At 38.7% G+C, this 26,583-nt stretch overlaps 2 protein-coding genes across 5 annotated transcripts; one reads left to right on the forward strand and one right to left on the reverse strand.

Annotated features, from left to right (window-relative positions):
• On the reverse strand, positions 1 to 21,557 carry NPY1R (neuropeptide Y receptor Y1). 4 transcript variants are annotated; one of them, XM_044224783.1, is made up of 5 exons: positions 21,540 to 21,557; positions 9,743 to 9,850; positions 8,385 to 8,594; positions 1,851 to 2,698; positions 1 to 1,744 (listed from the first exon to the last, which is right to left on the reverse strand). In XM_044224783.1, the coding sequence occupies exons 4-5, from the start codon at positions 2,544 to 2,546 to the stop codon at positions 1,292 to 1,294; spliced, it is 1,149 nt and encodes a 382-aa protein (XP_044080718.1). In that variant the 5' UTR covers positions 2,547 to 2,698; positions 8,385 to 8,594; positions 9,743 to 9,850; positions 21,540 to 21,557; the 3' UTR covers positions 1 to 1,291. The 4 variants fall into 4 exon arrangements, with proteins under 4 accessions (XP_044080718.1, XP_044080717.1, XP_044080715.1 ...); XM_044224782.1 differs by lacking the exon at positions 21,540 to 21,557 and adding an exon at positions 9,983 to 10,238; XM_044224780.1 differs by lacking the exon at positions 21,540 to 21,557 and having other exon boundaries at positions 9,743 to 9,936.
• Positions 21,206 to 26,339, forward strand: NPY5R (neuropeptide Y receptor Y5). Its single transcript, XM_044224779.1, has 2 exons — positions 21,206 to 21,253; positions 24,990 to 26,339. Exon 2 carries the CDS (start codon positions 24,999 to 25,001, stop codon positions 26,337 to 26,339), a length of 1,341 nt encoding a protein of 446 aa, XP_044080714.1. The 5' UTR covers positions 21,206 to 21,253; positions 24,990 to 24,998.
• The last annotated feature ends 244 nt before the right edge of the window (positions 26,340 to 26,583 follow it).

A 26,583-nucleotide genomic window follows, 5' to 3' on the forward strand; every position in this document is an offset into this window, starting at 1 on the left:
TAGTCAGAAAAAGCAAAAACAATTTTAATAAAGAAAATGTCTGTCTTTCTAAAATCAAACACATTTAATACTTGTATAATACACTGAAGTTGTATCTTGTTCCTTAAAATATCTTTGCTCCAAATGATTCTGAGGCTCAATCACGATATACAATACATAAAATTAAATATATTAACATGACACAGCCACTTAGTAGTCTATAAAGTACATTATTTATAACTCCACAAGGCACACAGTTTATACAGGTTAATATGGGTTATATGAAGTGTTCTCAGTTTTCAGGTATTTAGCCCTGCTAGCCAGAGTGAACATTCTTTTAACAGCATACTTTGGTGTCCTTTTTTGAAGAATGGACATTGAAAAAGTTAAAAATAGGCACTGATGTATGGAAAATACACTTTGTGTTTTTATGTATTGTAAGCTGGAAATGTCTTTTGAGTCACATATAGATTTATGCTTGACAAACACTGAACAGTCTGTGAAGAATGAAAACCTCATGACCAACAATTCTGATGAATACAATTCAAATATATGCTGCAATACTAATTTTCTTGTTAAATTAATTACTCTGAAATCCTTTGGTTGTCAGGTACCAAAATAGTTTTGAAGTTAGAGAATTGCTTTCCCACTTAATTCTTGTGGGTGGCCCAATTCCCCATGATATTCACAGCTGAGAAGTATTTTTTTAATGCATTTTTTATCTCAAGTGATAATCAGGAGCAAATTAAATCCGGTCTTACACCAAAAAAAAAAAAAAAAAAATAGCAAACAACTCAGTGACTTCAGACTGTAGGTCCACAAGACGGGTAGGCTTAAGTCCACATCTCAAATGCTGCTCTTGCATGCTATCACCTCTGTAACAGACTGGAATATATCTATCATTACATCAAGATTGCCCAGTCCAATGACCGTCTAATTTAATCAACACAGGATGGCCTGACCTAATGAGTTTCAGATGCAGTGCTTCTAAAGTCAGTCAATAGTAATAATTTAAAGAAACTTCATTCCAACAAATTGAATATAAAAGTCTTTGTATTATATGCAGAAGTTTACAAAAAGCGCTTCAAGGATATCTGGTCAAAACTATTGCCAGAAGATTCCAAAACCCATACATTTTGTCCCAGTGTAATTATGACAGCTACAATAAAAGCATTAAAAAGCGAGACAAGCAAATCTTGGTCTTTCTTAAATGATTATAACCTCATTCCCTGGGGGAACAGTAATGAAAAGATGTTACAGGTTGTGCTTGTTTTTAGACAGATGTCATTTGGGACCATATTCTACAGGAGTTTCAGATTTTTTCATTATCATCAGTGTTGATTTTCTTAAATGCGACTGGGCTTGCTTGTTTCAAAGAAGTCTTAGAAACATCTGTGTGCATGGTAGACATGGCTATTGTCTCATAGTCATCATCCCGAGACCGGAAATCACAAAAGTTAAAGAAGAACTGCAAGTCTCTCTGGAAATTTTTGTTCAGAAATCCATAAAATATGGGGTTGACACAAGTGGAAATCATTGCTGTAAGGTGGCACAGCAGGAATAACAGATTGTGGTTGCACGTAGCAATGATCTGATGATTCCAATCAAACACAGTGTTAAAGATGGTAAGGGGTAGCCAGCAGACTGCAAATGCTACTACGATGGACAACAGCATGATGTTGATTCTTTTGGTTTCACTGGACCTGTATTTATTGTCTCTCATCTTGTCCATCATGTTGTTTCTCCTTTTTAAGCGTATATATATCTACAGAGAGGGGGGAAAAAAAAGTTCAAATAGAACCACGAATTTAATGTGGAATTCTGTGGAAAGAAGGTTAAAATGGAAGTGGTAGGGGGAAACGTTTTCTTACCTTGAAGTAGCAAATAAATATAAAACAGAGTGGGCCAAAATACTGCAGCATCAAGAGGAGAGTTGTATAGGATAACCTATGGGAGTCCGATGGAAACTTATCAAAGCACACGTATTTGTCCTTGAATGCGTCAAGTGTTACATTCTGGAACGGCTCATCTGTCAATACTTGATAGATGAGGAAAGGTAGAGAAGAAACCACAGCAAGGACCCAAATGACAGCAATACCTACATAAGCATGTCTGTTACTGGGTCTCCACCCTCGCGGGTTGATTATCAGCTGATGGCGCTCCACAGCAATGAGAACCAGAGAGAAAATGGACACGGTGATTGAAACACATTGCACAAAAGGATTCAACTTGCACATTGCCTCACCAAAAACCCAGTGGTCCATTAAGGTGTAGACAAATGTGAAAGGGAGACACATGATGGCAACAAGCAAGTCTGAGAAGGAAAGGTTCACAATCAGGATATTGGTAACATTTCTCATCTCCTTTTGTTTCAAGATGATTATAATTAAGGCCAGGTTTCCAGAGACCCCAAGAATAATTACAGCTCCGTAAGCGAGAGCTAATGTAAATATCATGGCCAAGGGCAGATGACAATCATCGCTTTCAAAAGCCAAAAACTGGGAATTCTCTGAAAAATTACAGAAGATTGAATGATTTTCAACCTGGGAAAAAAATGTTGAATTCATTTTGATTGGTTTGGTTGTTATAGATTACACTAGACAAATGGAAAATATGTTTCTTCAAAGCAGATCAAATGTTCAGCTTTTTCTTAATTCTCCATATTGCAATCCATTTCTCAAAATTATTCTGAATTCTTCATTCCCTTGAACTGAACAATCTGTAAAGAGAAAATGACCAATGGCATTACTAATTTTATTCAGAGCAGTCAGTATAAATTCTGACTCATAGTACTGTTTTAAGTGAAGACATTGAAATAAATAAACAAATGTAATCTGTATAAACATCTTTTTAAAATAGCAGAAACTGTGCAAACATTTTTAGAAGAACAATTCTATTATTTTTAATTGGACTTGTAATTACTACATTTTGATTCAGCAAAATGTAGTAGTCTGTAAATTAGTAAGGTGTGTGTAAATCTTATCCCCAAAAGTTTTATAGAAACCAATGTTACAGATTATGGAAAAAATAATGCACAGGTTAACAAATAAGCTATGAAATAAAGAAAAACAACAATAAAAATTTCCTTTATTCTTCCTCCTACTATAGAAATGAACTAATTCATTAAGTTGTACTAAAAACTCTACCATATACTGAACTGCTCTTTAAGGCAGACATTATTTAGCACAAGTATATGCAAAAGGGGATCATCAATACAGTGAAATATCAGAAACCTTTGTCACTCCAAAGGGCTGATATCCAAGATCTATAAAGAACTCCTCCAACTCAACACACACAAAACAGATAATCACGTCAAAAAATGGGCAGAAGACATGAACAGACACTCCTCCAAAGAAGACATACAAATGGCTCACAGACACATGAAAAAATGTTCATCATAATTAGCCATCAGGGAGATTCAAATCAAAACCACATTGAGATACCACCTTACACCAGTTAGAATGGCCAAAATTAACAAGACAGTAAATAACATGTGTTGGAGAGGATGTGGAGAAAGGGGAACCCTCTTACACCATTGGTGGGAATGCAAGTTTCCACCCTTTGGAAAACAGTGTGGAGATTCCTTAAGAAATTAAAAATAGAGCTTCCCTATGACCCTGCAATTGCACCACTGTGTATTTACCCCAAATATACAGATGTAGTGAAAAGAAGGGCCATCTGTACCCCAATGTTCATAGAAGCAATGGCCACAGTTGCCGAACTGAGGAAAGAACCAAGATGCCCTTCAACGGATGAATGGATAAAGATTTGGTCTGGGGGCACCTGGGTGGCTCAGTGGGTTAAAGCCTCTGCCTTAAGCTCAGGTCATGATCCCAGGGTCCTGGGATCGAGCGCCGCATCAGGCTCTCTGCCTCACAGGGAGACAGCTTCCCTTCCTCTCTCTCTCTCTGCCTACTTGTGATCTCTGTCAAATAAATAAATTTTTAAAAAAATCTTAAAAAAAAAAGATATGGTCCATATATACAATGGAGTATTATGCCTCCATCAGAAAGGATGAATACCCAACTTCTGTATCAACATGGACGGGACTGGAAGAGATTATGCTGAGTGAAATAAGTCAAGGAGAGAGAGTCCATTATCATATAATTTCACTTACTTGTGGAGCATAAGGAATAACACAGAAGAGACATTGGGAGATGGAGCAGAGACATGAGTTGGGGGAAATTGGAGGGGGAGACAAATCATGAGAGACTGTGGACTCTGAGAAACAAACTTTGGGTTTTGGAGAGGAGGGGAGTGGGAGGTTGGGTGAGCCTGGTGGTGGGTAAAGAAGGGTACGTATTGCATGGAGCACTGGGTGTGGTGCATAAACAGTGAATGCTGAAACACTGAAAAGAAGTAAAATAAACTGGAAAACAAAACAAAAAACCCTTTGTCATATGAAGGACTGTGGAAGGGACAGAAGACGTTTAATCCAGAAAAGACCAGGAACGGTATAGACGTCTTCTCATATTTGAATGGGTAGCATGTACCCTAGGGAACTGGGCTTAAAATATCATACCTAACTATACAAGTAAGAAATAGGACCAGGGAAAGTATAACACAGTGTGTATTAAAAATAAAACAAAACAAATTTCACATCATTATGAGGAACAAAAGTTTAATGAAAGAAAATCAACTGCCTGCAAAACTCTGGGATGCTCCATACACAAGAGTTTGAAGCTAATGTATGAAAGACTTTTGGGGAGCTCTTACATTGTGTGGGAGATTTAAATGACTGTAACTGAAATTCCTTCTAACTTTAAGGTTCTAGGATTTTAATACATCAGCAGTTTTCAAAGGATTTCTAAGGTTTTATACATGTAAATATCCTCCCTCCCCACTAGACTGTATACTGATACAAGGCAGGGACCTACATGTTTGGGGTAATTTTGATCTTTCACAGCATTTTGTGACACAAAGACTCTTTTCTAACCAACAAGAGAAATTACAGACAGTGGTTTTTAGAGATGAAAAGCTCCTTTTAAAAAAATCTGATTTCCTCTAGTTTGCTAAATAAATATATGTGATTCAGGGTTTCCTATGTTAATTAACAGGCCATTGTGCCTGTGTTAAGAAAGGGAATTGCATTTATTTCTTTTTTTATGTGAGAATAAAGAAAATCATGCAGATTTACTTCCAGTTCAAAGGAGATAAGAAATTTAGTGAACATTTGCCTTTTAAGAGGCACATCTAATGAAATTTTCCTTGAGTGTTTTCGCTTTCTAGAATATGAGGTATTTTTTATTATAAAATCACAACTTGACTTTAGAAAACTGAAGAATAAAAATAAAGTTTTCTGGGCACCTGGGTGGCTCAATGGGTTAAAGCTTCTGCCTTCTGCTCGGGTCATGATCCCAGCGTCCTGGGATGGAGCCCCCCATAGGGCTCTCTGCTCAGCAGGGACCCTGCTTCCTCCTCTCTCTCTGCCTGCCTCTCTGCCTACTTGTGATCTCGGTCTGTCAAATAAATAAATAAAATCTTAAAAAAATACATTAAAAAAAATAAAGGTTTCTAACATTTAGTGATAATGGAAGAATTAAGACTAGGAATGATTTCAAGTGTAAACTTTTTGTTTGTTTTTCCTTTCTTTTCTTTTCTTTCTTTTTTTTTTGTTTTGTAATTATGTTATATTAGTTACCATACAGTGTAAATGTTTTTAGAAGTATGGCCCCCCCTTCCTCTGTGCAACAACCAATACATAATGGCTCCTGAACTCATGCTGTCATCACCCTTTATCTCTCAAGAATGCCAAAGGCATGGGGTACGTGGTTGGCTCAGTCCATTAAGCATCTGCCTTCAGCTCAGGTCATGACCCCAGGGTTCAGGGATTGAATCCCACATAGGCTCCCAGCTCACAGAGAGTTTGCTTCTCCCTCTTCTACTCCCACTGTTTGTGATCTCTCTTTCTGTGTCAAATAAATTAATAAAATCTTAAAAAAATGCTAAAGGCAGAGAGAATAATCTTCTTCTTAGTGTCTGAGAACGAACCTTGAAGAAGTAATAATCTAACATTTCTTTACAAATTCCTCACTGAAGAATTCAAGAAAATTTTCCCATCATACCTCATATTCGTGTTGCTGCCAAGTTATTCAACATGACTTATTAGTTAATTGTGAGTTTCTCTTCATTATTTAAAGTAAAACTAGCTTGATTGGAAAGTGCATCCTCTTTATCCCACAACTTCTCATGGCTCCCTGTTACTACACACACCAGAGAAATAAGTATCCTGGAAAAAGACATTACAAGTACATTCCTCAGCCTAACACTTGAAGACCTCTACATTTTGCTTCCCTTTGCCTTTCACTTCCTGCCGCAAGAGCCCCATGGTGAATGCTCTGTTCCAAGTGGGTCAGTGTCTTCACAGTACACCAAGTGCCCCCTAGCCTGTTTTAGCTTCTGCATTCATCTCTGTCTTTGCCATTGCTCTTGCTGGGTACTCTGTCTCATCACCAATTCAAATGCTACCCATCTTTCAAAGCACCATTTAGTGCCCCTGAATCCTTAACTGGCTCCTCCCAATTACGCTATAATCTTTTTAAGGCAAGTAGTGTATATACCTCATAGCACCTTCCAAATACTAGATTTAGAACAAAAATGTGTTGACTGACATTGTAGGCTCACAGCTGGAATAGTACGTTCTTGTGTGAATTAATCCTAACATCAATAACCGAATTCTGTCATAGTCCTTTTACATGGCTGATGGATACTAATTACAATACTCACTATATTAGGTCAGGTATATAAGGGGAAATGTTCCATTTCCATGTTTATAAAAAAGAAATTGTTTCTGAAAGAAAATTCATTCATCCAGTAAATATTTATTGAACACTTAGTTTGTGTCAGGCATGGTTTTAGTGGAGACAACAGTGACCTTCTCTTTGAGTTTCTAGTCTTGTGGACAAAGAAAGCCAAGAAAAAATAAACTGGTACAAGGGAAAGTATGGCAGATGGTAAGTATTACACAGAAAAGCAACGAAGGGGAACTGGGGTTGTTGGAAGTTACACTTTGTTACTGGGTGGTAAGGAAGGCCTCTGCTTGTCTGAAAAGATGGCATATGAACTAAGACTTGAAAGTGGTAAGTGAGGAAGCCATGTATGGGCTATGTCAGGGACTGCATCCCATGTGAAAAGAACAAACATAAAATCCTTAAGGCTGGAGTATTCCTGGTACGCTAAAGAGCAATGAGAAGTGCAATAAATAAGGGAGAGACTAGTAGAAAGCTAATTAGAAAGGGTAAACTGAAGAGGAACAGATTACAATAAGGACTTATTCCATGGGACAGTTTGACTTTTTCTTAGGAAAGATGAGGAATCACTGGAGAGTCTTTGGTAAAGGCATGAAGTTATATGGCTTGTTTTAAATGTTACTCTATTTGCTGTTTTCAACAGACTTAAGATAGGAAAGAGAAGAAGGAGAGAGATTCATTAAGAGGCTAATACAAAAATCCAGATTAGAGATAACGGAGGCACAGACTAAAGTGTTTACCGTGGAAAGAAAGAAAAATAGAAATTTTAAACCCACTGACTTATTTTGACAAAATCCAATACATAATACATTGTGTGGGCTACAAAGGCAGTTTCTTATGGTCTTAGGTGAATACTGAAATTCAACTCTGACACCTTTGAAATTATATTTTTTTAATGAAATAATATTTGATAGACATGCTCTGGTAAGGAACAGTAGTCTTTCTACTAAGTAGACGTTAAGTTAGCTATACAGAAAATGTAAACTAATTTTTTTAAAGTATTTGCAAATCTTCCTTTTCTAAGTGCATATATGATAGTCATTCTAGTTTGGTAAAACAATTCTGCATTGGATAAAATGTGTATTTTCAGCCTACCTTAGTATAACTTCAAGAAAGAATAGTTGTCAGAAAATAATACTGAAAGGAATTTATATACATTATCTTTGAAAAGGAAAATAATTTGATAGTTACCATCCCGATATTTAAAACAAGATACACAACTACAGACACTGCAAAAATTAAAGCCTGTTAAATCTCAATATAGCTGTTATGAGCAATTAGAGACAATAGAGATACTACATGCATCAATAGTTGGAAACGTGGTCCCCTTTCAAAGGGAAATTTCCTTCTCCTTTCCAACGAGAATGCTGGCCTTTCACTGCTTGCCTTTCTTAGTGCTGTCACTACCTGAAAATACAAGTTGCTGGTCGTAGTCTGCAGCAGATACATTTTTTCGTACCTCAGAACTGTCTGTTCACCTTACTTGTTTTGGAAAAGAAATGCCAGGTCTTGTTACACACAGCCTCCCAAAGTTACTGCTAATTTATCTGTGTGATTACATAATCCTGTTTCTTCCTCCCCTGGTTCAACGACAGCTGCCTTAAAATGATAAGGGAAGACTGAGAATGCTGTAGTCACCCCCCGAAAAGCACTCACGCTTTAGACATAGGTGGGCAGCTGGGCTGGATAGCTTTCTGCTCTCTTCTTCACCAGAGAAGCATTCTAGAGTCTTGGGACTGCCAGATACTGCTTCTACGTTTCTGTGCAGGTAGGAACAGGCAGGCTCTGCACGCCCCCCGCCTGCGTGTCACCTAGTGAGTTAGGCTTTTGCACAGGATCCAGGTGGGCATGACAAATCTGAGCACTCTAGGGTGGGAGGGGGGGAAGAAAAAGTGAAAATAAATGTCAAAACACACTCCCTCTCTGCCTTCCCCTAGGTTTTTCTGTGCTCCAGCAGTTGGCAGAGAAAGAAATGGCATGGTTCAATCAAAATTCGTATTGGCATTCTACATGCCCATCTTTTTCATATTGTGTAACTAGGTGAATTGCCCCCAATTTTCCTCATCCTTAACCTTCCCGCCCTCCCCATCCCCCACGCCTTCACAAACACCCGTTTGCCACCCATGTATCAAGGAACAACTGTACCTATGATGATGAGACTGGCAAACAAAAGCACCCAAACCAATAAAATTTTTTTAAAAAGGGGCAGAGTCCAAATACAGTTCTCTGTGAGTAGCATCAGTTCTTAAAACATTAGCCGGTCCAGTCTACCTGGAGACCAGCGGAACACTCTTAAACCACCTGTACCTCTTGTCCATACCCGATCTCCTCATCTTGCCAGGTTCCGTCATCGCTGTTCTAAAAGCAGCTGAAGAGTTCAATGATTGAAAGAATACGGCTCAGGGTGTACTACCAGGGCGCACAGACTGGACGGGTCAGCACCGAGGGAGAGGGGCTCCTTTCCTGGCCAGATGCGCGGAACCCACAAGTGTCCGGGGGGTACCGTTCCTGCGCTCAGGTCCGCAGCCCCCAGGCAAGCCCGCGCCTTCGCCGGCTCCCTGCGGAACACGTGCGGCGCGAAGGGGACCAAGGTGGACCGCCGTCCAACCCTCCCCCCGCCCATTCCCCAGACCATCCCAGCGACCCGATCCTCGACTGGGCAGCCGGCTCCAGAAAAACGCCAAAGATAAGCGAGGTCAGGGGAACCCGCAGTGGGGAGAACTTGTACCCCGGTGCAAAAGCCTTGGGGGACCAAGGTGTGCGGATGCCACCAACTCCCGGTTCCTAACGTCGGCCCGCATCCACGGGCAGCAGTCCCGGCGCGGTCCGATCCTCTGCAACACCTTGCGACCTGCCTGCACCGAGAGCCCAAGGGAGAGGCCGGCCGCGCCCCACCTCAGTTTCCCAGAGTCAATTTCGGGCACTCGTACTTTTTTTTTCCCTCTCCCATCCTTCACGCCATCAATGAGAGATTTCTCCAAAAGTCCCTTAAAACGTGTAAACTTGAAACTTACCCTCTGTTGGATTCGTCTTTTCCGCCCGTTTATGAAAGCGGGAAGAACGGTAACGGAAGGGAGCAGAGAGGGGAGAAAAGATCCGCTGGTATTTCTCCTGCTCAAATCCTAAAGATTGATGAAGATAGGAAGAGACGCCCCCTTAAAGCCGAACTCCACCTCATCCCCGGATCACGTGACGACGCCCCGCGAGTAGCGCCCGATGCTCCCCCCCGCAGCCACCCCGGCTTGGACGTCCACCTCTGGGGCTTGTTGCCTAGGAATTCTGGAAAGAAGAGCAATTAAACATATCCGCACGTTGTTCGACACAGACGCACGGAGCAGAGGAAAGTAAGCGCTCGTCTGCGCACTCCTCGACTCCAGGGAAGGCGAGACGGTGTTTGGAGGCTCTTCCGAAGTCGGAGCCGCGGTGTGTCCCTTTGTTTGCGGGTCAGTGCCATCTTGTGGCCGAAGTGGTAACCGGCTGAAAAGCGGGAGCGGCCGCCAACTCCAGAATGAAAGGCATTGGTATTTGGGAGAAAAGGAAGCGTGGAAGTCACCGCAACAATGCCACTAATGGGTTTCTCCCTTTCTTTTGTGACGTTTGTATATTTCGCACACCAGTGCCGAGAAGATTTTTCCCCGTTTTAAAGCGAACAAGGAGAAGACCTTTATTTAAAATAATAATAATAATAATAATAATAATAATAATAAAGTAGCAAATCTCGGAGGAGACAGCCTGACCCTGCAGTCCTTTCTTTCCACTGAGAAAATGCCCTCAGGTTTGTTCCCAGTGCCTAGCTGCATTCTTTAGGGGAGCACGATGAACGGAACATTTCCCTACTGGTCAAAAAGAGTCAATCCATTTCCTCGGAGCTTAGTCTACTGCTTACTGAACGTTATGAAGGAAAGAATGGCATGTACACTAGAGGACCTTGACAGTGGCAAACCCATCATGGTGCCGGGGGATTCTGGATAATTACTGATACACTGATCTTAGATGTTTTGCATAGTTGTGTTCCACTTTGAAAAACCAAAGTTGTGTATTTCGCAAACACATGCACACAATAATTGTTTACTGGTGAGGATGAATACAACTTCTTCCAAATCAAGCTGCCAGAAAATAAAAAGTGTTCCTAATAAAGATAAACAACACTGCCTAGGATACGCACAGAATAACAACTATGATTGCATTCTGTCTTCAAACTAAAACAAAACAAAATTTCAAGAAAAATGGAATGACCTGAACTTTACACTGTTAAAAAATGTTTTCTTTCTCTGGCTATTAGGCAAAATAAACACTATTTAAAGTTCAGTATAAGTCATAGCTGGTTTATTTATATAGTGATGTAAACATTTCTGGGTTTTTTCCCCCAGGAAATCTTTCTAAATTATTTGTCATTAGAAATATTTTTATACACTTGAAAAGGGAAAGAATTAAAATATCATGCTCATGTAATAAACTACAATAATAGATGTGAGCATACATTTTACAAAATCCTACTACTGGTTAAACAGTAAGATGGCATATATATTTTCTTTTTAAGTTCTTTTCTTTCTTCTTCTTTTTTTTTAAACCAAGGACAAAACTATAAAGCCTAACTTAGGAACTTCAGTTTTTTAAAGAGCAATAACTCTTTAGATTTCTTGTTGCCTTCTGTCTACTCCATTCCCTCAAGTCACATTCTGAGAAGCAAGTTTGCCCCAAGGTTCTGATATCAAATTGACTGTTCTCAGTCTACTGCAAGAATTACAAATTAAGTTATCTAATCTTCTTTGAGGAATACATTTTTATGTAGCATTTTTACTATGTCAGCAAATATTTTGGAGTTGAATATGTAATCTGGACTCATTAGACACTTTCTTTTCTGTATTTTCCAAGAATGTTAATAAAGGCATGTCTATAATAATGCTTAAACTACTGTGGCTCATGTAGTTTACCATTTTATTAACTGAATTGTTATAAATTGTCACCCATAAGGCAAATTTATAAAGCTGCATTCTTGAAATATTAAATATCAAATACCAATCTTTGAAAGATCATTGGTCTCAAAGACTTTCCTATGTCAAATTTTGTGGTACAAAAAGAAGTTTCAAAATGTTTAACAACAGCAACAAATTGTATAATTCTCAAGAAATATCATTTATTAAAAACTGTTCCATGGTGTAAAACATAAATAAAATTTTTTAAATTGTAAAATAAAAAAACATATATAATAACCAAATACACTATAAGATCCTCTTATAATGTAATCTTATGGAAGGTTTGACATAAAGTAATCGGAGTTCCTCAGAAGACATGTGTTAAAGAGTAATCTGAATTCCCCCAAAGATATACTAAAGAGAATATATGTGTGAAATAAAGATAACTTCTTTTTCTACTGTTTAATGAACAGCCAGTTGCATACTTTCTTATTTGGGATTCAAGCTAGATAAAACCTCATCTTTGTTAGGGAGAGAGAACTTTTTTCCATTTCAAGTATTTCTTTCTGAAATTTCATTGCCATCTGGCCTATAAGCCATGACTAGGAGAATTAAACTAATGACCTGTTCTCATGTGCTCTTGGGCAAGTCTTTTTTTCTATCATTTAAACAGAAGAATAGGCTCTGCTCATTAAATCTCTATAGCCCTTAGTTTTATCATCTAAAACATGGTCTGGCCCTTTAAATAGAATGATTCAATGACTGCATAGATAAAAGTGTATCACTATATCTGCTGATGGAATTTATCCATTGTACCTTCTTTTTTGGTCTCCTGATAAATTTCTGCTGCAATGGTTAAAGATTCTAAAATGCTATTAGGCTCGATACAGGAAAGTTATCATAATTTACAGGAAAGTTATCATAAATTATGACTCAGAAAAATCTTGATAGACATTTACACTACATATGAAAACTATAAAGTGGATGCCACTGAAGGAAAAAATTCCATTGGGGTAAAACTTAATATGAACCATGTTGGTGAATCAGTTCATATTCTATGCATTAATTAGGTGCCAGTTTTTCCTTCTTTCTGTAACTTACCTATTGCATTTATTTGAATCAGTGATGTCACAGGATATAGATTGCAACATTATTTTATGGACCACTGAAGAAGAAAGAAAATGCTTCCAGTAAAGCAATGACACATAACCAACTGTAAATGAATCTCAAAGTTAGAGTACTAAAATATTTTTTAAAATCCTCATCTTAGAACCAATGAAATACAGGAGGTAAGGAGTTTTGACTAAATTGCTTAATATAATCAAATGGTCAATACAACCACTTAATTCAATTGTCTTTTAAGAATTAACTTGCAGAAAGAAGTAACAATTTAGTTAAAATATTAGTATACATGTAGGTAGGCAGGCAATTCAATTACCTTCTTTGTGTAGAGAAACTAAGTAGTATTTATGGATTTGTTCTTGATTTGAAATGAGAATGCACTTCAAGAAGTTCTCATTTCATTACATAGACTACAAATTCAGAGCATTTGTTTTAAAACTGTCAGAATAAGACTCTAGAGGACTAGGGTCTTCAAATTATTTAGTAAATATCCAAACATTCTCCTGCAGATCCCACTTTGTCTGACACCCTTTAGACAGTCAACAAAAGTGTAATGCTATTTTACAAAATTGTCACATTGTGTATTTATTACCTGGTATAATGAACAGAGCTTTGTGAATGTTACTACTATTACTTTTGATGATAATTATTACTATTCCCTTCACATCTCCATACTCAAGGTGTGGAGTGGAATAGCTGGTGAGAAGGGCAGGTGTGAATGCCCCCTCCAGACCTGCCATCATCTATGACAAATACCTCTGACAGCTCATCTGGCTCCACTTCCACCTCACACCACCCCCACCCCAAAATCTCATCCTTAGTACTAGACCCTTTCACAACACAACACAACACAACACAACACAGCCATACAGGCAGCCAATATCAGTAGATCAGACTTGGCTCCGTAATGTAAATCTATGTCACATCCCTGAGATAGTGCAATTTTTCCCAAAGGAAAAATTTAAAAAAGACTCATATGTCCACATAAACATTACAAACTGGACAAAGGTGGTATGAAGTGTTCCTAGGTGTCACTTTGCTTAGGTAAGTTTCCCTTCTTCATTCCTTTGTTTAAAGTCTAGACATTGCTTTTCTTTCCCCAGATAAATAGAAATCTAGAAAGAGGATAAATATCCAAAGATGGCTGGGGTATAATCGAACTCTTCAGCACCCAGGAAATTGCTTGACTACTACCCTCTAGTAGCATAGCATAAAGATAGAAATCACTGAACTGCACAGATTATTCAAAACTGTAGCTGAGAGACACCTGAGTGGTTCAACCCATTGTCTACCTTTGGCTCAGGCCATGATCCCAGGGTCCTGGGAAGGAGTTCTGCATCAGGCTCCCTGTTTGGTGGCTTCTCCCTCTCCTTCTGCCACTCCCCCTACTTGTGTTCTCTCCCTCTGACAAATAAATAAACAAAGTCTTAAAACAAAACAAAACAAAACAAGAACCTTAGGTGAGCCCTAAATATTACCCAGAAATTCTTCGGCTTGAGTGACTTCCGATTTCTCTCCTTTTAGAAGATACTTCAAATTGTCCCCTTCTCTCCCAGTCTCCTATCTCATACCCTCAGTTTCAACAGACTCCTCCTTCCTTCTGAGTTAAGTAAAAACCATTAAAAAACTTAAAAAACCATTAAAAACCATTAAAAAAACAAACAAACAAAAAAAAACACCCTTACTCCCTCACTTCTACATCCCTCATTTCAGCAGTGACTGCTCTGTCCCAGCTGTTTCAACCCCCAGGCTTTTAGTCAGCCTAGCCCAGAGTTTTCTCAGCTGACACCCCAAACACCATGTGACAGAGACAAGCCCCCACCACTGTGTTCTCCCACTCAATCCATGAACATAAAATTCATGAGTGAGTTGTTGTTTTATTCCACTAAATTTGGGAGGTTTGTTACAAAATAATATAACCATAACACCAGTTTATTTAACAATTCAGTTTTTTTGGTGAAACACTAAAATGAAAATAAAAATAAAATTCCTCTTTCTTGCATTGTATCTTCTTCACCCATGTCATAGTTTCTGTAGCTGCCTTCTCTTTCCTGGTAACTTCTCCAAGAACAAACATTTACTATCCCCGTCTTTGCTCCTCAAATATGGCCCACCTGAAACCACCCCTGCTATGACACCAATGATCAAAGCCAGTGGAAACAATTCAGACATTATTATATTTATTCTTTATGTTGTGTTTGACTCTCTTGACCATCCTGTGCTCTTGGAATTTTCTTTTCCTTTGACTTCATAAACTCCACACTTCAGGCTTTCCTTGTTCCTTATTAGATGTTCCTTAGTTTTCTCTCCTAGGTTCTGCTGTCTCCCTCTATTTCTTAGGTGTTTCCCTCCTTAGGATCCTGCTATATAAACAGGCCTGAAATAGCACCTGTGTATTTGCCTAAAATGGCCCCCATATTGTTTTCTTCTTCGCACAGCAGGCTGGGATTAATAGCCCAAAGCCAGACAGCACCAAACTCAAATTCCCACACATCTAATTGCTTTAAATGTAAGCTAAACAAATATGCTTTAACCAGTTAGAGTACATCTACTTTTCATACCCTGAGAAACTGCACCCATCATCTTTTAACCAGAGATAAGACAAATCCTGTTGCCAAAAAAGACAGCAAATTGTTGCCGAGCTTTGGCGTTCTCTGAACCAAGTCTCCCCACTCTGCTACTGAGTGATATCACCTAGGCAAGTGAACTCACTCTCTATTTTCCCCTTCTCCCCCAGAACCCCCTATCCTATCTCCCTTCTGGATGGTAGCCCCAGGCTGTTGTCTTTGGAAGATCTCTTGTCTGGAGAAACTTCCCCTGTCCAAGACCACCCCCAAAAAGCTGTGTGTTACTGCCCATCTTTTCCCTGATTGACCTGAAATCCCCAAATTTACTACTGACCTCATTCTTAATCTTCTCTCTCTTCTTTTTTTAACCTTAATGCATAATCTGTCACCAATTACCTGTCTGTAGGCTTACAATTCTACACATCTCCATCTAAAGGACAGATACCTTTCAGGTTTCCTTGGCAATTGTGCTTTCCAGTGGACAGGAATCTCAGTCTTGTCATCATCTCCATCCTTCAAACCAGAATCTCAGAGCTGTGCCACGTTTCTCTCTCACACTCTCAAATTCAACTGCTCACACATTCCCATTGATTTTTCTCTTAAACATCTCTCCAATGTGTTCCTTCACACCATCAAGCTCTACTTATTTCTTTGCTAACAGGTCTTTCTGCCTCAGTGGTTTTCACAATGGTCCAGTTACATCCCTCCTCAGTTTAAACAGTCTAATTGCTCTCCAGACCCTTCAAGTGCAATGTCTTTGTAACCAATATTTTCAGTATCACCCTCCACCACTTCCCACACACTCAGTCACATCACACTATTTGCACTTCTCTGACTGTTAACTTCCTCTCTCACCTTCATGCTATTTCTCCACCTCTTACTTGGCCATCCCTGCCATCTGGGGATTTAACTCTCACCAGTTCCTCAAACCTCAATTCAAAAGCTTCTCGACTACAAAGCCCTATTTTATTTCTCTCCATATCCCCAAATACCCCCATAGGCTGAATGTGCCTTATTCATATGCCTGCAGTACTCTAAGTTTATTTCTAACATAGGATTTAGCACATCAGATGTAATGAATTGTTTATCTGCACAGACCCACGCTGTGATCTCTGGAAGGCAGTGACTACTCTTTTCACCTCTTTAACCTTACAGCCTAGAATTCTGTCTGGTAAATCACAAGATACTAAAAAAAGTTTGTTGAAGGATTGAAGAACAAAGAATAATGTAGGATAACGTAAATTATGAACATCACAAATCAAGCCCATTTGTTCATCTGAAACATTTAAAACTACCTTGGGCGTTTTATTTATGATGAATTACTGCTCTTTTATACGCACACATTATATATTATATAGTATAGATATAATGTAAATGTAAATTCTACATACATTTTATACATATATATGCTTACTATATACTTCTCTTGACGATTCTTCTCATTTTAAAAATTTCCTTTATGTGTTAATTCTGCTTTTCTTATTAAGCATAAACTTGAAAAATGAATCCTACTGCCTTTAAAAATGCGGGAGTACCTGGGTGGCTCAGTTGGTTAAGCGACTGCCTTCACCTCACTCAGGTCATGGGTTCTGGGATCAAGCCCTGCATCTGGCTCTCTGTTCATGGGAACCTGCTTCTCCCTCTCCTTCTCCCTCTGTGAACTCTCTCGCTTTCACTCTCTCAAATAAATAAATAAAAATCTTTAAAAAATGCACATAATGTCCAGCAGAAAAGTGTCTTACAACTTTTTCTACCTGCTGAATAATATACTTTTAAAAGCGGAATTACCCATTAACAGGATAAGAGTAAGAATATGGTAACAGATACCTTGTGGAAGAGCATATCATTTAACAACATCAACTTTTTATTCTGGGCTTATAATTTGAACTGTTCTCTAAACATTCTTTTTAAAGACTACTCAAAACAAACCAACATACCCAAAACAAATAAACTAGCTCTCTTTCATTTCCACTTAAATATAGTGAGGCTATATTTAGACTTATAAGTAGATTTAAAATACTAACCATGAAAACTTAGCTAAGAAATGAAAATTTATTTTTTAAAAAGCAATATTGGGGGATACTTTTCAACATCATCACTTTTTGTTTGGACTTACAACAGGGAAGAATATATGGTCTATATATGGATTTATATGATAGAAATATTTGATAGAAATATTATGCCTCTGAAGGAATCTATGTTCTCTTCTTTTATATATTTTGTGCTGAATTTTTAAAATAATATAATTAGATAAGGAATCATTTGTTGATATGTAAGACATCCACAATTTTTAAAAAGAAGAGTGAAATATCATTATATATTAATATAGCTGCAGGGAAGAGAATGTGCCAGTAATAATGGAAAGCTATCAACAATATTCCTTTTTTTTTTAATATGGACAGCAACCATTTCTATGATCATCAAATTTTTCTAAAGATCCAAAAAGTTTCTCTTTCTACATATATATCTATAATGCATGCTTGTTAATGGCATAAAGTCATATGTAGTCAGAGCTTAAAGGACTTTACATATCTACTAGTTAGAACATTTTATTTTACAAAGGAAGTGAAAATTACAAAGGTCAAAGTGTTTTGTCTAAATTAATTTGTCCATTAAATTGGAGTAAAACTTGGATGAAATCCAGGTGTTCTGACATGTGTCCATTACACAAATACATCTGTGATATGTGATTGTGTGTATATGCATACATATACACACACATGCATATATACAAGTGTGTATGTATTTTTTAGTATGGAAAATTTATTTTTAAAAAAAGAACTGTACATTCTGTCTGGAAATCAGTCACTGCTTTATATTTAATGATTTAATTGTTAGGGAATCAAAAGGAAAGATATAGTATTGCTTAAGTAGCAAAATGCTTATCAAAATGCTTATCTTTATGTTTATCCTGCCCTCTTAGGACCTCAAAATTATCATTGAGTTTTCTGGGAAAATGTCTCTATGCACCCAAAACATTAGGTTAACTTTTTTTTCAATTGCTTTTGTTCCTTAAAAAACTGCATGTATTTCACAATTATGTTAGTTCCTTGTTTTGTGTCCTAAATATTGATCATATGACAAACTGTTACAATTCCAAGGAAATCAAAGCAGTGATGCACATCATAAAAATATTTTCATAACATGTGGAAATGGCCCTTTGCATGTCTTTTAAGAATTAAGGATTAAACTTACCATGATAGAAACTGGATAAAGAAATATTTACTCTTAATGAATAACTAAAGTCTTCACAGAAAAAATGCATCAAATAAAATAATACTATTTTTCAACTTTTTTTAATCACCACTATTCTGATAACTAATATACCAAGATCACATGTTGTCTGAGATTATGTCAGTGCACTTTAGTAACTGCTTTTTGAAAATGGTAGCTGTTATTAAAATGCAGCAATAATTTTGACAAAAACCATAGACAGGTTCCTCAGAGAAATGTTACCCCAGGCATCGTTTGGAGAGTGTTTTATTATTCAATAATTTGTTGTAAGAGCCCCAAGAGGTTTTAACTTTCACCTTTATAGAAATGCTCTTTCATAACTGATGAAGAACAATGAAAACTGGAAAATAGCCAGTTTAATTTTGTAGCACACATAAAATCCAGGTTAATTTCCCAAATGAGCATTTTATAAGTAGTGAGTAGGAAAAAATACATAGAGCAGAGGTGGACATTACTATTTGTGTTCCCAGAGGTAGTACTCTACCTGCTTGAATTTACTCCATAAAATAAGAAAATTGCTTATTATCTTCTACAAAGAGTGATGATGATTAGTCTTGAATCCCTCCTGGGAAATTTGAAGATAAAAGCACACAGATCTTCATATCTTCTGATGTACCATATTGTTGGAATTTTCAAGTTGACCAAATCTTTAAAAGAAGGATTTTTAAAAATAATTTGTTTACTCCACATATATTGAATGTGTATTTAAAGAAGGCTTTTTGAGGCTTGCATGCTTGTATGTGCAGTGGAAGAAAAAGGTGGGTTAATTGGAATCTTCATCTCAATGACATGTTGGCCTTTTATTTTTAATACTCATTAATAATAACAACAGCTACTTAAATTTAAGGGTTGAGATAATCAAAAGAAATAGCAAATTTATGGAAAAGAAAAAAATCCATGTTGTATTTTTAACATACAAAAGCTTGTAGCATAGGTTAGTATTTTGGTCACAAAGGGATTTATTTGGAAGTTGTTTTAACAACAAAGCATATTTGAAGTAAGTATGTATTATAACCATGCAAGGGATGGAAGAATAGAAATTTTTGTGACAATGTGTATTGGATTGACTGTATTGATGTTGGAGTTAAGAAAGTCTAAGAACCAAACTTTGTTTTCTTACCAGTCATCCTTTCTTCACATATAATCCCTTAGCTCACCAACTACAGGATCCAGTGGGCCTGCTCAGACTGCCTATTCTGTCCAGCTTTGGGGGGAGAATGTACTAGTATTCCAGAAACAAGACAGAAAATAATGAAATAGGTACTGGATTTACTTGAGGTATTTAAGAGCTCTTGGATGCTCTCTTGCCAATACAATGACGTCTATATAGATTCCTCCAGTACTGAATATTAAAATACAAGAGAGAAGAGGCACAAGAATTTTTGTCCACTTCTGGGGAAACAGGTAGGGTTTGCTTCCCCCAGAAACTAGATTTACAAGTTGCATTGCTACCAAGGGATACAGTCCTCCCCAGTTTAGAGTACCAGTCCCATGGGATTACACTCATCACCAAACCCTTGATCCTATGATTGTCACATGGTCATTTTTCAGTTTTGTTATATACAAGAAATACAATCTTTCACCTGCAAGGCCATGTTCAAGAACATATGTACCTCTTTCCAATCTCTCCAGTGTCTCTCCGCATTCCCTGCCTCCTACACACACACACACACACACACACACACACACACACAGATACACTGAGAATACAAAGAAGCCTAAAATACCTGCCAACGAATGACTAACAAAAATAAGGCAAACCTGCAATAAAGATTTGGAAACAATGGGGATGGAAATCACGTTGAGGAGAAACAGAGGACCAAATTTTGTAGTGTGTTTTGGTTGCTGTTTTAAAAACAACAACAACAACAAAAACCTATGACAACTCTTTTTACCTCTCCCCCACCCCAATCCAGCTCTGTCCATCTTCTTTATGTTACCCAGCAGTCCTGAGAAACGTGGATTCCGTTTCAACCTCACTCCCCAGTTCCACGCCGCTTGCCCACGCCCACAACTACCTCTCCTTAGGAATGGGAATAAACCCTTTTTTCTATTCTGACCCCGTTGTGTCTCCTGCCCCTTCAGATCAGCCTCCCTGCCTAGACTTCTCCCCTCTTCATTCCAAAAAGGTGCAAAAAGAGCAGCATTCTGTTTTGGTTTTGGTTTTTATTTTTTTCGAACAAAGAGAAAACCTGGGCCTTGAAGCTTTTTCTCATGGAGCTGAAGCTCTTGGAGGTACCCCAGCCCTCATTCCCACATCAGCTCAAGACTCCGAGTTCACTTCACCATGCTGGGGACAGAACCCGCAAAAATCTTCCTGCTCGGCAAGTTAACTTGGCCTCGGCCGAGAACCAGAGGCCAGAGTGACGGGGTGCCATCTCGAGGGCCTGCAGCTTCTCCCTGGGGCCCCAGACAGCAAGATAGGGGCTGGGATGCCCCGAACCCGGGCTTGGGGAGAGGCTGTCGCGGAGCAGGCGCCCTAGAGCAGGGTCTCCGGGGTCCCGGGAACAGTCACGTGTTCCCGAGGCTCCTCTAAAACCCCCGCTGCTCCCCGCTCCTTCCTCCCTACCCCCACCACATCCCCACCGCCACTTCCAGGTGCTCCCCTGCAGTCGCCGCCGCCCGGGCGCAGAAGCGACCGCGTTCCCGGGAGCGGAGGCACCAGCACCGGCCCGGGCGCCCCGAGGTACCGGGTTCAGCCTCTCCCCACCGCTCCCTTCGGCGCGGGGGTGGGCCTGCAGGGAGGGGCCGAGGCCGTTCCTGGCTGGGACAAGAGTCGGTGCGGGGCCGGGGAGTCGCACCCGTCCCGGGTCCCGGGTGTAGTCTGGGCTCCCGAGAAGGCTAGTGGGGAAGCCAAAGGCAAAGCGAATGGAAAAGTGGGGGGTTGGGGTGGAGGAACAGGCAATTGTTAGGCGTCAAGGGAAAGGGGAAAGGGACCAAACCGAATTCTTTGGTTCGGGGCAACTACTCACCCGGGGTGGGGCAGGCGCTGGCCGAATCCAGGAGGAGTGTCCGGAATCCGCACTGGGGCTGGATCGGGAGCTAGCGGGAGGGGGTTCTGCAGGGACCTAGCGCTTCCCTTGGGGGCGAGCCGCGAATGCAGCCCGGCGGAATCCGAGGCAGGGGGACCGCAGCCCACAGGGTGTTCAGCTGGTGCACAGCCGTAGCCGAGCTCTGGCGCGGTCCTGGGGCGCAGTCAACCGGGCGCTCCCTCGGTCAGTCCACCTGCCGCGCAGTCCCGCAGCTGGCCGCAGACCTGGAGGCAGCTGCGCGCCTGGATTTGCGTTCCTGTTTGCAAGGTGGCCTCGTAGGACAAATGCGAGCAGTACCATACATGTACACACCTTGAATTCCAGAAACAAGGAATTTTTTATCCCCAAGTTCACAGACCTTCAGTTTATCTTTTAAAGGAACTTAACCATCGTGTTGGATCATAGTCGAAAGACTTTGCCAGAGACCATGGAATAGCCTGAGGCTCTCAGCAGAATTTTGAGCCGGAATGCAATTTTACATTTCAGATTTCTCAAGGGAAAAGAAACTCTGCTGTTAGAATTAGGAAAGCGTGGTGCGAGCCTGCGTGTTTGTCAGCTGAGCAAAGCTGTATTTATCTTTCCAACTCAAATTTTGCCAGATTCTAGCTTTAAAAATAAAATCATGGGAATATCTTAGAATATGGAATCTCGCCATTGTTCCAGGATCATAGCAAAATAGGCAATAGCTGACATTTTATCATTGCTAGAAGGGGGAAAAAACATATATTTGATTCTTTTGTGTGTGACTGTCATCCTTTGTGAAAAGATGTGCCTTATCATAAGACAGGGAATTATCCTAACAAAGGAACCTTATTTAAATCTATTAGCTGTCTTTCAGTATCCTTTGAGTTCCCCGCAGTTTCTCCTATTCTTTTTAAAAACTATCTACTTAACATACCTAAAGTCTATTCGGAAGATTTCATTCATCTTGGTGTCAGCTATAGATCAATTTTTATATGAAAATTATGATATCAGAAAAGTGCACAAGTCTACAAAGACATTGCTTTCTAAAAGTTACCACAGTTTGACAAAGAACTTTTCACTTTTTACTCTGAGAATTAAAGTTTGATGTTGCAGCCTGAGAATTCTGATGGTGGGAGCTAAAACTAGATACAAAAGAAAATGTCTAAGCAAACACAACAAAGGTTTCACACAGTCAATATTGAATTACTTCTAAAATAATATTTCATTTCTAAAACTTTCTGGTTACATTTCATAATTTTTCTAGCACTCTGAGATTTAAAAAGCGCACATATTGCATTACTCTTATTATGTATAAAGTATGTTTTTATAAAATTATACAGTGTTCATTATAACACTTGCTGAAAAGTAGTTAATTATTAAACAGATCTACATTTCCACTATAGGTTTGCTTATGGTTCTTTTCAGAGAAGTGAAGGAGTAAATTTAAGAAAAGAAATCCTGTGTCTGTGTGTGTGTGTGTGTGTGTGTTTCTTTCATTTTCTCTACCATTGATTTTCAATTAAAAAAAAAAAAGACAAATCTTATTAGACAAATAATTTCTACTGTTTGAATTATCCCCTGGCTATTGTCAGGGAGGAAGAAATTTTTCTTTGTCCAAAGTTCTTCTAGTTGGACTAAGAACTAAATTTCCATGAGACAGATTAACAGAAGAAAATCAAATTTAGTTTCCTGCCTACAGGGAATCTGCACAGGCATGGAAATTCCAAAGACAGGCAAAATGAGGTATATATGTCATCCTGAACTAAGGAGAGGGGAAAGGGAGAAAAGCCATTGGCAGGAAGGTGAGAGATGTTTGGAAAATGAAGGTTGTTCTGTTGTGCACATATGTTTCTTAGGCAACAAGGAATCTCAATAAATAGCTCTTTTCCTGGTGCAGGTCCTCTATCTAAAATTTTTTAGGCAGTTGGTGGGGAGGTCAGAGTTTCTACCTGAGTCTTTTGGGTCTTGATTATTTTCAGCTCAAAATAATCTACCTGCCATTGTGTGGCCCATCTTGGATATCCTGCCTTTGGCCTCCATACTACAAGATGGCAAGTTAAAGAAACAGCTTAGCATTCCCTTCCTTCCCCCTGGCCCCATTTGCAGTATCTCCAGTTGTAAGAAGTCACTGGAGCAAAGATTCACAAAATGCTCATTTAGTGTAGAGCATGTTATTAGGTGTGTGTGTGGTGGTGTGGAGGTGGGATGGATTGGCCTGGGGCTACAGGGAAAGCAGCACAAGTTGACTGCAATCACACCAAAATAAAATGAATAAAAGAATGTTAGATGAATGAATGAGCATTAGGAGAGGGAAAAACATAAGAAAAAACTTATTATGGGGTATGATATTAGTATTACTTCTACATTTAACTTCAAGATCTAAATTTTCCTTAGATGATATGAATTTATTCAATCTTTCTAAAGCTGAAAGTTATTTTCAATTTTTAAATTAAAAAATTAACAGCTAAATTTTGTTTTTAAAAACACTAGCTGGTCAGTGGCTATCCTAACTTTGATAATCTGGCACATCTCAAAGGACTAAGAATTGATCAGGGAATGACTTTGCCATTGAGTATTGTGCACACATAGTCAATAGTACAGCTTGATAAACACTCAGTAAGTGCCTGTACTATAGACTAGCTCCTGGGATAGTGTTTCTACATTTGAGAAGCTACACTTGAGAAGCTTCATTGGAATACACATAAACTAGATAATATTTAAGGTACTAGACATTTGTTTGAATTTTTCATTTTTCCATAAATATTTATTTAGCACCTACAATGGTGGAGTTACTGGGTCATGTATTGTGGTAGATACCACAATGAGTAAAAGGCAGTTTTCTGCTTTTCCATTGCTTATTAATAGATAATGTAGGCTCCTATGTTTTTTAATTGCATTGCAAAGCAAATTGTCACATATAGCACCAGAGAGCTGTAAACAGAGCAATGTGGGCGTTCCAAAGAGGAGACCCACAGCCAATTGAGTAGATCAAGGAATACTTCAGGACAGGTGACTTTTAAGTTTGACCTTGCTTGAAGTTGGAAACAAATGAATGTTTAAGGTAAGAGTATATGACCACACCATAGTAATGAGCTATTGTAAATTAGATATCTTGAAGTTTTTATATACATTTGCCTTTTCCTTTCCTTTCATTATATCTACGTAAATCTAAAGAACATGATCTGCTATTTAAACACAAGGTAACACACCATAGAAATGACAATAGACTTAGATTTACTGTAATTGTTATTGGCTGATATTTGCCCTGCACTTGGAACCAATTAAAGACCTCAGGAAACTTTGTTTAGGAAATTAATAAAGTATGGGAACAGATTTTAAAATTTCATTTCCCTCTCAGTAGATTAATGTATAGTAGTCATGTAATTTTTTTAAAGTTGATAACTAATGTCTTTTTAATCCAAGCAGAGCTATAATATGGATTTAGAACTCCAGGAGTTTTATAACAAGACCCCTGCCACGGAGAACAATACTGCTGCCACTCGGAATTCTGATTTCCCCGTCTGGGATGACTATAAAAGCAGTGTGGATGACTTGCAGTATTTTCTGATTGGACTTTATACGTTTGTAAGTCTTCTTGGCTTTATGGGCAATCTTCTTATTTTAATGGCTCTCATGAGAAAGCGTAATCAGAAGACGACGGTCAACTTCCTCATAGGAAACTTGGCCTTCTCTGATATTTTGGTTGTGCTGTTTTGCTCCCCTTTCACGCTGACCTCTGTCCTGCTGGATCAGTGGATGTTTGGCAAAGTCATGTGTCATATTATGCCTTTTCTACAATGTGTGTCCGTTCTGGTCTCAACTTTAATTCTGATATCAATTGCCATTGTCAGGTATCACATGATAAAACACCCTATATCTAATAATTTAACAGCAAATCATGGCTACTTCCTGATTGCTACCGTCTGGACACTAGGTTTTGCAATTTGTTCTCCCCTTCCAGTGTTTCACAGTCTGGTGGAACTTCAGGAAACGTTTGGTTCAGCATTGCTGAGCAGCAGATATTTATGTGTTGAGTCGTGGCCATCTGATTCATACAGAATTGCTTTTACTATCTCTTTATTGCTAGTGCAGTATATTCTTCCCTTGGTATGTCTCACTGTAAGTCACACCAGTGTCTGCAGGAGTATAAGCTGTGGGTTGTCCAACAAAGAAAACAAACTAGAAGAAAATGAGATGATCAACCTAACTCTTCATCCATTCAAAAAGAGTGGGCCTCAGGTGAAAACTGCCAGCAGCCATAAATGGAGCTATTCATTCATCAGAAAACACAGAAGAAGATACAGCAAGAAGACAGCCTGTGTGTTACCTGCTCCAGCAAGACCTCCTCAAGAGAACCACTCAAGAATGCTTCCAGAAAACTTTGGTTCCGTAAAAAGTCAGCCCTCTTCATCCAGTAAGTTCATACCAAGGGTCCCCACCTGCTTTGAGATGAAACCTGAAGAAAACTCAGATGTTCATGAAATGAGAGTAAACCGTTCTATCATGAGAATCAAAAAGAGATCTCGAAGTGTTTTCTATAGACTGACCATACTGATACTAGTGTTTGCCGTTAGCTGGATGCCCCTACACCTTTTCCATGTGGTAACTGATTTTAATGATAACCTTATTTCAAACAGGCATTTCAAGTTGGTGTATTGCATTTGTCATTTGTTAGGCATGATGTCCTGTTGCCTTAATCCTATTCTGTATGGCTTTCTTAATAATGGGATCAAAGCTGATTTGATTTCCCTGATACAGTGTCTTCATTTGTCATAATTCTGAATGTTTACCAAGGAAAGAATAAATGTTGAGACCGTCTAAAACATATTCACAATAACTCTGTATGTAAATTAAATAAATTTTAGTAACATGAAGTTGAATTTATGTAACAGAGTTCTGGATTTGAATGTCAGTTCATAATATGTGGAAAATAACTTTAATGTGTTATATATAATATGATGAATTCATTTAGTTGTATAAAGTTGGTGTCAATGCAGTCTATAATTTCACTTTAAGAAGT

The sequence above is a fragment of the Neovison vison genome, chromosome 11 (genome assembly GCF_020171115.1).
Source record: "Neovison vison isolate M4711 chromosome 11, ASM_NN_V1, whole genome shotgun sequence".
Classification (NCBI taxonomy): Eukaryota; Metazoa; Chordata; class Mammalia; order Carnivora; family Mustelidae; genus Neogale; species Neogale vison.